At 45.0% G+C, this 15,530-nt stretch overlaps 1 protein-coding gene across 4 annotated transcripts in view; it reads left to right on the forward strand.

Annotated features, from left to right (window-relative positions):
• APIP (APAF1 interacting protein) overlaps positions 1-15,530 on the forward strand; it is a 159,721-nt gene that overhangs the window by 101,797 nt on the left and 42,394 nt on the right. For all 4 annotated transcript variants that reach the window (XM_069221844.1, XM_069221840.1, XM_069221842.1 and 1 more), the window contains one exon: positions 8,689-8,806. In XM_069221844.1, coding sequence (XP_069077945.1) covers positions 8,689-8,806 — 118 coding nt within the window. The remainder of the gene's footprint in view (positions 1-8,688; positions 8,807-15,530) is intronic.

Here is a 15,530-nt window from a genome sequence, read left to right on the forward strand (position 1 = left end):
AGGTCATAGACTATGAAAAAGGGTAGTGTTTGGTACATAGGGGGGTCCATGAGAACGTAGCATATGTCCCAGCCAACATTATGTGCAGTGATGTGACTATAATGCACTTATACAGCAAACTGAACATCTACTAAGTTCTGATGGAGGATGAACATGAAAAGCAGGTCAAACACTGACCTATACAAGTCATTCTCCTTCAGTGCTGGGATGGCACCAATGGGTTTGAATCCATAGGTGTAGATGATGTACATCTGTACTACCTTTACTATCTGCCTTCTACCTGTGCAATAACCCTGTGAAGGCACTCCTACCATAAGCTTTCCTTACCCATCCATGTCTCTGTTCTTATCAGAGTCCTGGCTAATCCTGTATAATAGCCAAGTGAACCTATACTAGTTTGTGGAAGCAAGTTGGGGGTTTCCAAGTATACCCTACAAAGTGATTCCTCGAACTGAGAGAGCATATCTACCGTTGAAAGTAAGGTAGACATGCAGGTGAAGAAAGGGTACTCCGTGGCAATGTGGCATATGTTCTGTCCACTAGTATATGCAGTAGGGGGGAATATAATGCATGTTAATTGAACAGAACACCGACCACGCCAAAAGGAAGTCCATGATGAAGTAAAATTCTGTGGCTCCTTGCCTAACAAAGCAGTGGCCCATGGACGTTCGGTATCCATGCACTGCCACTGAAAGGATTACCCAACAGCAGCTCAACCTCAGTCGATTTCCCAGAACTTTGCTTTAGTATGAAACAACGTAAAGCAAGTAGGGATACAAAGGCCTGGTTGTGATGGACACTGGGGACAGTAATACCGACTCTCCTGCCGCTTTCCATGCTTTGAGCACACTTTACAGCGACGACATGGACGATCCTTTTTGGGTGTTTTAGGTATGCGATCAGCAAAGTGTCGCTCCTGCAGCCTTGCCACATCCTCCAGAACATATGAGGTGGAGGCTGCTGCTTCTTCTGTAACAGCAGTGAGGCTTTCAATTACAGACAACTGGAAGTCAAGGAAAGTCATGAGTCTTCCTGTGGTTGTCTGACGGTAAACAACATACGCATTATATGTTGCTATCTGAATCAGGTGGGTAAACAGTTTCTTGTACCAAGTGCGAGTTTTACGACACGCATTGTATGGTTGAAGAACCTGGTCGTTCTTGTCCACTCCACCCATGTACTTATTGTAATCGAGTATACAGATGGGCTTGTGGACTTCGGCCATCTGACCCCAAACCGTGATGGGAGAAGTGCTCTCATCATGAATTGTAGTGAGCACGTATACATCACGCCTATCTAGGAACTTGACTGCGAGCAGTTCGTTAGAACGCAATGCGGTACTCTGTGATTTCTGGAGCTTCTTGCAAACAAGCTCCCGCGGGAATCCTTTGCGGTTACAACGAACTGTACCGCAGGCCACAGTGCCAGCTTTGTAGAGCTCACTGAACAGCTCTACTCCTGTATAGAAATTGTCCACATAAAGGTTATAACCTTTGTGAAGAAGTGGCTGGACAAGTTCCCATACAATCTTACCTGTGACCCCTAACGCGGGAGGGGCAACCTACAGGGTTTAGGGTAGAATCCTTCCCTGTATAAACTCTCAATCTGTACACATAGCCAGTAGAGCTCTCACACAGCATGTCCAGCTTTATGCCATAGCGAGCTCTTTTGCTCGCAATGTACTGTCTGAAAAGCAGCCGTCCTTTGTACAGGATCAAGGACTCATCGACTGCTATATTCTTTCCAGGAGTATAGATCTCTGGAAACCTGGCAGACAAATGTTCCACGACAGGCCGAATTTTGAACAACCTGTCATGATCTGGATGGTCCGGGGGCAATGCAGCAGAATTGTCATTGAAATGCAGCATGCGCTGCAGTAGCAAAAAACGATCTCTGCTCATGTATGGTGCGAAGATGGGAGTTACCCAAACCGTGCGAGTTGTCCAGTAGGACTGCAAGGTGGGTTTCTGCACTAACCCCATTTTGAGCGTAAGGCCCAAAAATATCTTCAACTCCGCCAGCGAAGTGGGAGTCCACTGGCGTGCCCTAGAACGGGGCCCTAGAGTGCCTCCGCACTCCCTCAGAAATTGGTCTGCACGCAAATTTGTTTGCTGCACAACTTTCTGAAGAAAGTCAACATCCAAAAATAGATAGATGTAGTCGACTGGCAAAAAGTTAGCTGTATCGACTTTACATCCAGCGTCACCAGTAAAAGGTGGAATTTGTGGCTGAACCAAACAGGGGGGCTGCCAAGAGAGCACTCTCTCTGTGCTTGCGGCAGCAAACACGTGCTCTCTGGGTTCGGCTAACCCAATGGGTCCTGCTGCCCAGAATGTGCTTGCGAAGGGACAGCATGGCTGTCGTCATTGTCTCCTTTAGACTCACTGGACTCCGCCGACTGAAAAATCACTCCCAGAATCTGCCCCATTGTCCTCTCCCTCAGATGCTGTCTCAGTGTCTGCTGTCTCAGTCTCTGAGCCTAAATCAGAACTGTCCTCCATAACCCGAGCTAGGGCTTGATCAGCAGTCATCCAACGAGACGCCATCTCTGCAACTGGCTAAACTGTCCCTCTAAATTACTAGCCTACGTAGAAGGCAGATAGTCACAAAATTGCTTGTGGGTATGTTTGTTGTGTACAACAGGAAATGTCGTCACCTTACCTTCGCTTCTTCTCCAATTCTGCAGATTCTCTGAAAACACTGAAAAAAACAAAAAAAGAATGTATTACTTCACCTTACCACACACCCTGTGCAACAGTCATTTTTGGTGCTCTGCCTCCCATTACCTCCTCTTCTAATTCCCTCAGTACTACCCAGCAAAAGTGCCACTCATATCTCCATAGTCCCCCTGGCATTACATTTGTTTTAAAGCGCAGGTAACGCTTGTCTTTACTAATCCACTCAGCTACTTTATGGCAACTGCCACTACAGAAAAGACATGCATGCATGCATATATATATATATGTATATATTGTGTGAACAAGAATCTCACCCCACTCCACGAGGTTCAAATTGGCATCTTTTATTGCAAGCAGCAGCCACGTACGCGTTTCGACTCTCAAGGAGTCTTGATCACAGTACATGAGTCCCTCTTTTCTTTCATTGTTTATACTTGCAATAAAATATGTCAATTTGAACCTCGTGGAGTGTGGTGAGATTCTTGTTCACAAAATATTTTCGAGGTTGCTCTCCTCCATCACTGAGCACCGGCAGTGGAGTGCACTGCGCAACAATCTTTTAACCAATTTGTGTTGCATATATATATGTTTAGAAACAAAGTGGTTGAAGGGTTGCTGGGCGGCGCACTCCACTGCCGGTGCCCAGTGACAGAGAAGACCAATCTAGAAATTATGTAATGCCAAACAATTTCACCGCACTCCACGAGGTACAAATAAACGTGTATTTTATTGCAGTCAATAACCACCAACGTGTTTCAACTCACCAAGGAGTCTTTATCACGGTCCTCGTGGAGTGCGGTGAAATTGTTCACCATTATAAAACAACACACAAAAGAAAAACAAGCATTTACAATGCAATGGGTCTCGCATCTGCTCGAGTTAGAGCTATTAGCGTTATAAACTCCTAACCCAACTTTTCTTGCCACATAAATTGATAATTGAAAGTTAAACTCTTTCACATAAGAGAGCCGATTCACAGCGCCACGGCCACCATGAGCATCATGTGAAGAGATACACAAAAGGAAAAGAAGTTCGCTTGCAGTTAAACGTAACAGCAAAAGTGCAATTAGCCATGTACCAGGGGCGATGGCCAAGGCGGTAACAAAATCTCCCCAAGGAGGGACAAAGGTAAACCATTTTCCAATGTAATCAAAGGATTTTTGAAGGGCAAGCCCACGAACGAGTGGTAGTGATGGGCGTGAGGTGGGCGTTGTTAGAAGCCCAGATACACACCAGCAAGTCAGAAAAGCAGCGCATGTGCGCTGCACTGCTTGTCCTGAAATAAAAAATAAAAAAAATATATATATATAGATATAGATATATATATATATATATATATATACACATATATACACATATATATATGAGAGAGAGAGAAAACAAGACACTCATGTCACAAACCTTTTTTTTTTTTATACATGTGTGCTTGCCCTTGGCAAAAAAAAAAATGGCCCCATTGATGGTCACCCTAAGGGCTGACCACCAACAATTTGTTTTTTTTCCCCTGTTTTTTCCCCTGGGGGGGCGATCGCCCCCATCAGGCAAAACTACACGTTTTTTTTTGCCCCTGGGGTCGGCCCGTGTTCTAAGGGCCGACCCCGCCATTTTGTTTTCTTTTTTTTTTTTTTGATTTTATATATTTTTTTAAATTGTGGGGGAGCGATCGCCCCCCAAAACAGTGGGAATAAAAAAATATTGCCCCTGGGGGGGGGTCGGCCCTTTTACAAGGGGGCCGACCCCCCAAAGAAGATCCCTGGTGCCTAGGGGTGTTTCCTGGCCATGGATCACAGCCGCGCTGCGATCCATGGCCAGGAAACGGTGCCAGGGAGGCATCGATGGAAAGGGGAGAGCCTCCCCTTTCCATCGATGCCTCCCTGGCATCTGGGGAGGCCGTTTTGGCCTTTTTTTTCCCCACCGGAGAAAAAGAGAACGCTTAGCTGCTTCTCTTCTTCTCCGGTGGGGAAAAACTGTGACGTCAGCACGCCTCGCGGCGCGCTGACGTCATAAGGGGGCGGGAGGGGGGCGGGATGGAGACGCGGAAGTTCTTCTGCGTCTCCGACGGGGGAAAAAAAAAAAATCATCCGGTGCATTGCACCGGAGGATTTTTAACCCCTTCCCTGGTGTCGCCCACTGGTCGTGACCCGCACCAGGGAGGCCACCAGGGACGCCCGCACTAAAAAGGTTAAATAAAGTATTTCAGGACTTGAGAAAAATGTGTAATCTTGGACTTACTTACCCGTGGCCTGCACACACTTTTCTGTTTTAGATCATTTCTGATAAAAACTGACAAAGTCAAAAGACCGGGTGTGCTGCCTTTGTCATGAAGGCAAGTGTGTTAAATAGCGCTATGAAACCCTAAGGCGCCAGTCAACTTCCTAGTGTATGTTTCCACCACACTATTACCTTCCAGTTATGCATAGATACTCCGCGCATATAGGTATATTGGTTCATTGTCATTGTGTGTGGACCCACACACAATTAGTCTTTATGTTCCACCTTCATTTTTTTTGTTTTTTAAAGCGCACACCTTTTGTGCGTTCGATAAGGCGCGAACAAGCCAGGCCCGTGAAATCGATATAAGCCAAAACGTCAAATAAAGCATTCACCAGTTGCTTGAAAGCAGATCCTTTCAGGCGGAGGGCTTTTGCTGCAGGTTGCCTCGTTTTCCAGGAGGTGTCGCTGTAGAACCGCACAAGACCTGCACAGGAAGTCATGCACTCAGAGTTCGAGCTGTCTACTCTCCTGTATAAATTTCATCTGTAAGGTATTTCGCAACCCAGGCCCCCACGTCATTAAAACGTTTCACTTGTGCGAAAAAACAGGGCCCATCCTTTCACATCACCTGTGTTATCAGGGTCACGTGGAATGAAACAAATACACATTCTCTGGTCCGTACCAGAAGAACGAGTTCTGCTCCAAGGCAAACTGGAGAAAACGGACTGAAAGAGATGTGACCTGTATTGTTTATGCATCATTCAAAATGGTTCAAAAAGCTTTACAAATTTACAGAAATTTCGTAAGCACTTGTTGCTGTGACAGTCGCGTCACTAATCAGTTTGCTGCGGAACAGTTTACCCTGTGCTGACCCAGTCTGTGTCGATTCCGAAGGATGGATGAGTGGACGGATAAAAGCAGATGGATGGATGGGTGGATACGGCCGGATTTGGTTTTGGGGTGGATACAAATGGGTGGAGGAGGGATATAGGTGGTATGGGATCAGTGGGTTGGAGATGATGGATGCATGAATTTGTGAGAGACGGATAGGGTGACCAGACGTCCCGGATTTCCCCGGTCAGTCCCGGTTTTTAGAGGACTGTCCCGACACTTCTCTTAATTTTAAATAAATGTCCCGATTTTTGGAACAAAGGTCAGATCACCTAGGGAAGCACAAGTTAAAAACGCCTAAAAGGTATGAAATAATTAAAGTAATTTATCGGTTGCTGTCAGGCAACACAGTCGCTTGCCGGCTCACAGCAGAGAGAGGGGGTGGGGAGCAGAGAGAGGTGGGTGGGGGCAGGTTGGGGGTGCAGGGTAGGCGGTCAAGCCATAGCTAATTTTATATTTGTAGACTTTTAAATGTGTGTGTGGGGTATGTGTGTGTGTGTGAATATATGTATATATATATATATATATATATATATATACACACACAACTGTATAGGCACACTTTCACAAAGCTACGCAAAAAAAACGGGACAGGCCAGATATAAAGGAGAGAGTAGTCCCTCTTTTATGTCTGACCTGTCCCGGTTTTTGCTCCTCAAGATCTGGTCACCCTAGAGATGGAGGGATAGTTGCAGGATGAATGCATGGGTTTGGGGATAATGAAAGTGGGATGGGTGGATGTGACCAGTTTCTTCAGATATGTTCAATTGCAGTCAGTGTCGGGCTGATGTCATGCTCTGTCCCTGCTGCTGTACTCGTCAGTCGCACCAGCTGAAGTCACCAGCAAGGCACGGTCTCGAGAGCATCAATAAACCCATCCATGTGCTCCCGCCACTCTATAGCAAATATCCGGAGTTTGTTACCTTAAATATGCAACACCTGCATATGCACCATACAATGTATTGGACAGAGTAGTGTTAGCTCACTCCCATCCCAAGTACAACATTGTCCAGCAACTCTCGGGAGCCCTTAATCGGGTGCTGAGCGAACGGGAGGGGCAGGCACTCGAACGGGGGATGATAAAACCCCAAAATTTCACCTACAGCTGTGAGCGCGCCCAAAAATATCACCATGAGGCCCCGTAGTCCGTCAAACCATCTCTTTTAAAAACATTTATAAGTGTATTTATCATCTACAATTGAGAGTTACGTCAGATAGGCAGTGAGTCGCACAGGAAATGACGATGGCTGTGAAACACAACAATGCATGCAAGAAACCCATGAGCCCCAATGAGGAGAGGAGGTCATAGGAGCACAAAGCAAAGTGCACTTTGTGGGTAGCAGCGAGGAAGCTCTGGTTGCATTCCGCGTGTAGTTAGGGTGTTCACTAGGGGTGGGTGAAGAATTCTGCTCCGCCGGCAGAGTTCTTGGAGCTTTCCCTACTCCGCATGTAGCGCAGAGTTCCCAAAAATCCACGGAGTGACGAGGAGCGGAGTTTTTTTCTTTTGCTCACCAACGTTAAGTTGGGGTCAGGAATTCTGCTAATGTCACCTCGACTTTACTGCAAGTTCTCTAATACAGAAAGATATCGAGGGCTGTCATGTCTCGGGTGCTGTCTTTTATAGTATCTAAGTCACAGAACAAACTGTTATGTAGGTCTCCCAATTTCCTTATTTGCATTCTTTCCAGCTGTGTTCAAGTACCCCTTTCCTGGAGAATTGGAAGCCAGGACCACCACTCAACATTCACATCTGGTGAATACAGGAGGCATCCTCCATATTTTTTTTAATCTGCCAGTGGCTAGCGTATATAGTATTACCAACTAAGTGAATGCAATTATACGTCCTACAAGGCTTCGCGAATAACATTAATGCCAGCTTTACTTGTGGCGTAATCGGGAAAATGTTCAACCAGTTGCATGCAAATTGTCTCTGTGCAACAAAACTGTCAATCCATTTCTTCTCTTATTCCCACGTTTTCCTTGCAGAACTTGTTCTAAGCAACGAATAAGTGTTTCGTCATTTGTAAAGATCCCATTGGCTTCATCAGGGCTTCTTCAACCTAAATAATAAAACAGTAAGCTGCTCTACATGGTCAGAGTGGAGTGGACAATCAATTGTTGTTTTTAAGTCACTTTAGTGATGAGGAACTTATCTTAGGGAGTTTGGAATGGTGTCTACCCTCGAGTCTGTGTTTATCAGAGCGCCATCTGTCTTAGCGATCTTAACTACACAAGAAGCGCCAACAATTGAGTGTCCAATACACTCCAGACATATGAAGTTGTTCACTTACTCTTTATTATTTCTTTTGAACAAGCCCTGATGAAGATATTTCCAAGTGACCAAGCACATGTTGGCTGGCTAGAACATGCTCTGCGAGAAAAACTTTAAATAAAAGAATTGGTTTGACAGAGTGTGGTGACTCTTTGGTGATGTATTTGGAAGTGCTCACATCTGCAGTTAAAAACTCAAACATACATAAGATTGCATCAGATTGACACCGTATTGACCGCAAATATGCATCTAAACTGAGCAGCCAGCCTAAGGCTAGCATTTGACAACCATTCACTCCAGCTGAGAGAAAACAAACTGCAAAGTCCATCAGTAAACACTTCCATACACAATGCTCTTTACAGATCCGTGATCCGACCTCTATCCAGTATAATCCATCACTACATATGCTAGCCACCACCCATATCAACTTAGCTCTAAACATTGTGAAACACAACCAAAATCATTGTCCAGAGACCATGACTCTGGAGAACAAGAATCTTACAAGGGTATTTAATCTATGATGCTCTATAGAGGCCAAAATGAGCCGACATTATTGTTCCCGGCCACACGTTGCTAACGCCCATCACATCACGCTTTCTGTAACCCAGTCTTAACACTACTCTTACCTTTCAGCCCGAAGACTTGTTCGTGTGCGACATGGAGGAGCGTGACCTCTGCAGTCCCCCAGCGTACAAGAACCTAAGGAAAAGTCAATGCACACCACTGTTCATGAACGCGTACACCATGAGAGGTACACCATGTCATTGGTCCTTCAGAAGAAGGCACGGATTAGGCCAGTGGTGGGCAGTTCATTGCTAGCTCTACACCAAATATGGTGTTGAGAGTTCTACCTTAACTGATTTATGTAGTGTGTATTAAATAATAAGTAATTTGCATTTGTGTAGTGCTCGTTCTCCCTTTGGTGTGGCCTCGTAGCATTTTCAGCAGTCCGGAGCTTACAAAAAGGTTCAGATGTGTTCTTCACCAACTGGTGATGGATTCTCCTTGTAAATGCATTTGTGTTTATGTCCAGTTAATTGAGCCATAGGTGTATGATTTTGGTGTCTAGGGAGCAAAACCAAACGGCTTTCCCAATACAAATTTTCTTGGTCAGTACATATACCAATGTTCTGTAGACAGGGATGTGTGTGTGGCATTTCTTTTTCATGAGTGTTTTAGTACTATTATAGCCAACAACACGCGTATCTAGGCTGTGCTGTTTGTGTTAGCAGTTCTGTCTGATGTCACGTGTTAGATGCTACTGTGTGGCAAATTAAGGAAGACACAGACACAGCCCCTCATGTTGGGAGTGCAAGGATGGAGAGGTGAAGCAGTGGGTGAGGTGCCACCCCTGACTCTCGAGGCTGCTGTGCCATGGAAAAAGGAACTCCTGTCAAATATTGTATGGGTTGCGAATGTAAGATAAATGTGTGTTAGATGGCATGTGTGGCTGTAAATACACATGCTTTGCATAAGTCTGCCTTCTAGTGTTGGGCTCAGAGTGTTTCAAGTTGTTTTTCTTCGAGGAATCTTTTCAAGTCACGAGATCGAGTGACTCCTCCTCTCGGTGATAATGTGCATGGGCATCAACTCCTTTGTTAGATTGTTTTCTCTCCGCCGTCGGGTTCGGACATGTTTCCTCTCGCTCTGGTGGAGCTCGGTTCAGTATCTTTTGAACTTTAATTTCCATCTTTTTATGACAACAGTATATTTTTCGACCACGTATTGCACATTTTTACGGATCGATCCCATCTTCATCGTTGGGGTCCGTTCAACGCCCTTCTTAGGATAACTTCAACAACCGTAGTATGCCGTTTAGATTCTGTCCTCAATGTCACCCCAAGTTTCCATACACGGAGCGGAACTTGGTGTGTAATTTGTGTCAGTCCCAGAAACACAAAGAGGAGACCTGCGACACCTGTAGATCTTTTCGATCCAAAAAGACCCTCTGGGACGCGTGTCAGTTAGAAATTGCGTCACCCCGACATATTCTGAGAAGAGCATGCACAATAAGAAGTCGGACATCAAGCAGCCCTTTCAATTCAAGACTCTGAGTCGGACCAAGATTCGGACATCAAGCGTCCGTCCATTCCAGCGGCGCAGTACGTGACTACACCAGCACCCTTCTCACCATGCAAAGACACTTACAAGACTTCCAAATTGGTCAACGGTCCACCGCGGGCCATGTAGGATCCAAAAAATAAATTTTGATGTCCCACCCTCGTGTTCGGCACCAAAATCCATAAAGACCAAAATGTCTTCGGCACTGATCAAAGAGGTAACCACATCCCAGTCTGTTTCGGGATCGAGTCGACCATTCAAATCGACCTCTTCAGCGCTGAAGAAACAGACATTACCATCTACTTCGGAGCCAACACTTTTGGCTCGAGAAAAGCATTCGGTACGGAAGATTTTGAAACCGAAAAGAAAAGTTAGCAAAGAATCTACAGTTTCCCCTGTGGAGACTTCTTGTATAGAGCCTATGGGCGCTCGACAGCGCAAAATTCACATACAGAAGGGAACAGGAAGAATCATGGCTTCTCCTCTTATTGCAATCAAATGGAGGTTTACATTCCAAGAAACATTGGACACTGTTGCTCTGCCCTAAAAAAAAGTCTCCAAAGAAAAAGACAAGGCTCCAGAACAACCTCCGCCTTCGCTACCTTACTCCCCTGTACTTCCCTCGTCTCCACCACCAACACAATCACCTACATCCTTTATTTACCCACAATTCTCTCCACAAACATCATCACCTCATAGAGATGTCTTAAGTGATGTTCCACAATATCTGGATCCATGGGATCTATACTATCCAGATCCCATTCTCCCTAATGACCCTGACCTTTACCCAGCAAGGCCTTCTCCCCTAAGGATACAACTGTATATAATCAAGTTATTGCAAGGGCAGCCACATATCATAATGTGCAGATGCATATGGACCCAATCAAATAGTATCAATTTCTACCCATGCTACCAGGAATGCTCAGACATGCCACTGACCTATTCAAAGAACCTGTTAGGGCAAGAATCATTACACCAAGGGTAGACTAGAAATATAAGGCTTCACCCTCAGATCCAACTTTTGTAAAAACACAACTACCACCAGACTCTATAGTGGTAAGTGCGGTACTAAAGCGTGCTAATATTCAGTCCACAGGGGATGCTCCTTCTCCAGATAAGGAGAGCAAAAAACTGGACGTAGCGGGCAAAAGAGTGGCTGCTCAAGCTGCAAGTCATTGTAGAATTGCAAATTCTCAGGCACTCCTGACGAGGTATGACAGGGCCCACTGTGACGAAATGGAAAAGTTATTACAATATCTCTCACAGGTACACCAAAGAAGAGGACAGGAGATAGTTGCAGAAGGACAGGCCATCTCCAATAACTCAATCACATGTACTATTGATGCAGCTGACACAGCAGCACGTGGTGTCAACATTAGCGTTATCATAAAAAGACATGCCTGGTTGCAGTGTTCAGAATTTAAGCCAGAAATACAATAGCCAGTCTTGAACATGCCTTTTGACAAGGAGCATTTACTTGGCCCAGAGGTAGATGCCACTATAGATGAATAAAGACGGACTCTGAAACAGCTGAAGCCATGGGGGCCTTATTAACTACACCCACTGGGGTCATTTTTGAAGGCTGCAGTTTAGGGGTGGTTTCGAAACATCAGCCACTGAACCTTCTACCTCACAAAATAAGCATAAAACACATTTTTACACCAGGGGTTCCTTTCGAGGATCCTATAGAGGCACAAATAATAGAGGTAGAGGTAGAGGTAAAGCGTCCACCTCTAGAGGATCTCCCTCTAAACAAAACAGTGACTTTTTACAAATTCCCACAGCGCATACCTCTCCTGTGGGAGGAAGACTGGCAAATCTTTATCCCCAATGGTTCAATATCACCACAGACCAATGGGTTCTATCAATCATCCAACATGGTTATTGTCTAGAACTCATTTCCACTCCACAAAATATGTCTCCTCATTTTCACAACCTCTCACACAACCATCTCATTCTCTTAAAAGAAGAGATACAGTCCCTTCATCCCAAAGGGGCTAAAGAACCAGTTCATCTATCTCAAAGAAGCGTTAAGAGTATATTCACTATACTTCCTCATACGAAAGAAAGACAGTTCTTTAATGCCAATTCTCGATCTCCAGCCTCTCAACCTATACATCCGTTCAGAGCCTTTCCATATGGTCACTCTGCAAGATGTTATTCCTCTATTACAACACGGAGAGTACATGGTGGCATTAGATCTGAAAGATGCTTATTTTCAGATTCCCATACATCCGGCACACCGCAAATATCTACGATTTGTCACTGCGGGAAAATATTATGAATTCAAAGTACTAGTATTCGGGGTAATAACAGCCCCAAGGGTATTCACAAGATGCTTAGCTGTAGTAGCTGCATTTCTCAGAAGGCAACACACCCACGTTTTCCCATACTTGGACGACTGGCTCATAAAAGCCAATACCATCCAAAGATGCCAGCAGCATACTCAGTACACAGTAAATCTTCTACACACTTTGGGATTTACAATAAACTATCTCAAATCCCATCTTACACCTTCACAGATACAGCCTTATCTGGAAGCAATTCCGAATCTCAGTCTATACTAGCATTTCCAAACCCAGTAAGGATTCAGGGTTTTCAAAATCTCCTGGCTCAATTACAGGAGAATCATACTCACACAGTAAAATTAGTGATGCAACTATTGTGGATGATGGCCGCCTGCATTGCCATCGTTCCTCAGGCAAGACTACACATGCGTCCACTACAGTAGTGCCTGTCTCGTCAGTGGTTTCAGTCACAGGTTCATCTTCAGGATCTAGTGTTGGAGTGTCTAGGATCTCTGCAATGGTGGAATCCCACCAACCTTCCAAAAGGACGGCCCTTTCAGGACCCTGTGCCTCAGATCACGCTCACAATAGATGCATCACATATGGGTTGGGAAGCTCATCTCAACAGCCTTACCATACAAGGGGAATGGGATCCCATTCAACAGATTTATCACATCAACTATTTGGAGTTCCTAGCAGTCTTCCAAGCACCGAAAGCATTCCTGACACAAATCTCTCACAAAGTGGTGTTAGCCCGTACAGACAAAATGACAACTATGTATTATCTGCAGAAGTGGGGGAGAGGCACTCTCATCTCAATTGTCCCTTCTAGATCAGACAATTTGGAAGTGGGTGATACACAATCAAATTCAATTACTGGCAGAATATCTCTCAGGAATGGACAACCAGTTTGCAGACCTATTAAGCAGGACTCTGCAACAGGTCGACAAATGGGAAAACCCCACAAGTACTTCACCAATACTTTCGCCTCTAGGGAACACCAGAAATAGATCTCTTTGCCACAGTAGAAAACTCAAAATGCCAAAACTTTGTGTCCAGATACCCACACCCTCAGTCCAAGGGCAATGCTCTATGGATGAATAGGTCAAGGATATTTGCTTATGCTTTTCTTCCTCTCCCACTCCATTCTATTTCTGATACACAAACATCACTCACCCATGATCATTGTAGCTCCCACATGGGCATGTCAGCCTTGGTACACAACACTATTGGATCTGTCTGTGGTTCCCCATCACAAACTTCCCAACAGACCAGACCTTTTGACTCAAAAGAGAGGTCAAATCAGACATCCAGACCCCAAAACACTCCATCTTGCTATAGCTGCTTACCTGCAAAACAGACAACATATTTCTTTGTTCACAATTCCTGTTATTAAAGCATTTATAGAAGGTCTTAAGAGAGTTATTCCACCCAGGGTTCCTCCAGCTCCAGTATGGAACCTTAACATTGTCCTTACTAGACTTATAGGTCCACCATTTGAACCCATGCTTTCCTGTTCTTTGCAATTTCTGTAATGGAAAGTTGTCTTTTTAGCTGTAGCTATAACTTCGTGAAGTGAAATACAAGCATTCACTTTAGAGGAACCTTTTTTCAAGTACATAAAGATAAAGTAGTTCTTACGACAAACTCTAAATTTCTACCTAAAGTATTTTCACCATTTCACATTAATCGATCAGTTGAGTTACCTGTTTTTTTTTTCCCACAGCTAGACTCAGTCACTGAAAGAGCTCTGCATACACTAGATGTTAAAAGAGCTCTTATGTATTACATTGACAGGACAAAAAGCTTTAGAAAATCAACTTTTTATAGCTTTTTCAATGCCTCACAGAGGGAATCCGATTTCAAAGATAGTCTAGTGTATTCAGACTTGTTATCTCAAATCTAAAAGACAATTACTAACAACTCCTAAAGCACACTCTACCAGGAAAAAAAGGTGCTTCTATGACCTTTTTAGGAAACATTCCAATAGCAGATATTTGCAAAGCTGCTACTTGGTCTACATCACACACATCTACTAAACACTATTGTGTAGATGTTTTAGCATGTCAGCAGGCAAATGTAGGCCAAGCATTCCTCAGGACACCTTTTGAAGCTACTCCAGTTCCTACAGGCCAGCCACCGCCTATTTGGAGGGGACTGCTTTATAGTCTATGAAAAGCATGTGTATCTACAGCCACATATGCCATTGAACGGAAAATGTTACTTACCCAGTAGACATCTGTTCGTAGAATGTAGTGCTGTAGATTCACACACGCCCTCCCTTTTCCCCGGAAGCCTGTAGTTGTTGTAGTGCAAGATATTATAAATATGTGTTTGATGGCATGTGTAGCTGCAGATACACATGCTGTGCACAGTCCGCCATCTGGTGTTGGGCTCGGAGTGTTACAAGTTGTTTTTCTTCGAAGAAGTCTTTTCGAGTCACGAGACCGAGGGACTCCTCCCATTTCGAGTCCATTGCGCATGGGCGTCGACTCCATCTTAGATTGTTTTTTTTCCGCCATCGGGTTCGGACGTGTTCCTTTTCGCTCCGTGTTTCGGGTCGGAAAGTTAGTTAGAATCTCGGAAAAAAACATCGGTATTGTTTGCGTTCGGTATCGGTTTAGTTAGAACAAATCGACACCGAATTCTGAAGAGCTCCGGAGGCCCTCCGGGGTTTTTTCGATCCCCCGTCGGGGCCTGGTCGGCCCGGCCACGTGCGACTTCAAAGCTCATGGAACGGACCCCATTCCGCTTCTGCCCAAAATGCCATCACAAGTATCCGTATACGGATCACCATCTGGTCTGTAACTTGTGCTTGTCCCCCGAGCACAAGGAGGATACTTGTGAAGCCTGTCGAGCGTTTCGGTCGAGGAAGACGCTGAGAGACCGAAGAGCCAGGAGACTGCAAATGGCGTCCACGCCGACAGGTCAAGAACGCTTCGAGGAGGAAGAAGAAGCTTTCTCCATCCGCAAGTCGGATTCTGAAGAACTCGACGCCGAAGAAACACACCAAACCGTGAGTAAGACGTCGAAAATCACGACTCACGAGAAGTCTACAAAAGCCCAGGGGACGCCACCGCCAACAGGCCATGGCTTAACCCGAAAACTAGGTGACCCATCCAAGGC

This window comes from Pleurodeles waltl, chromosome 3_1 (genome assembly GCF_031143425.1).
Source record: "Pleurodeles waltl isolate 20211129_DDA chromosome 3_1, aPleWal1.hap1.20221129, whole genome shotgun sequence".
Lineage (NCBI taxonomy): Eukaryota > Metazoa > Chordata > Amphibia > Caudata > Salamandridae > Pleurodeles > Pleurodeles waltl.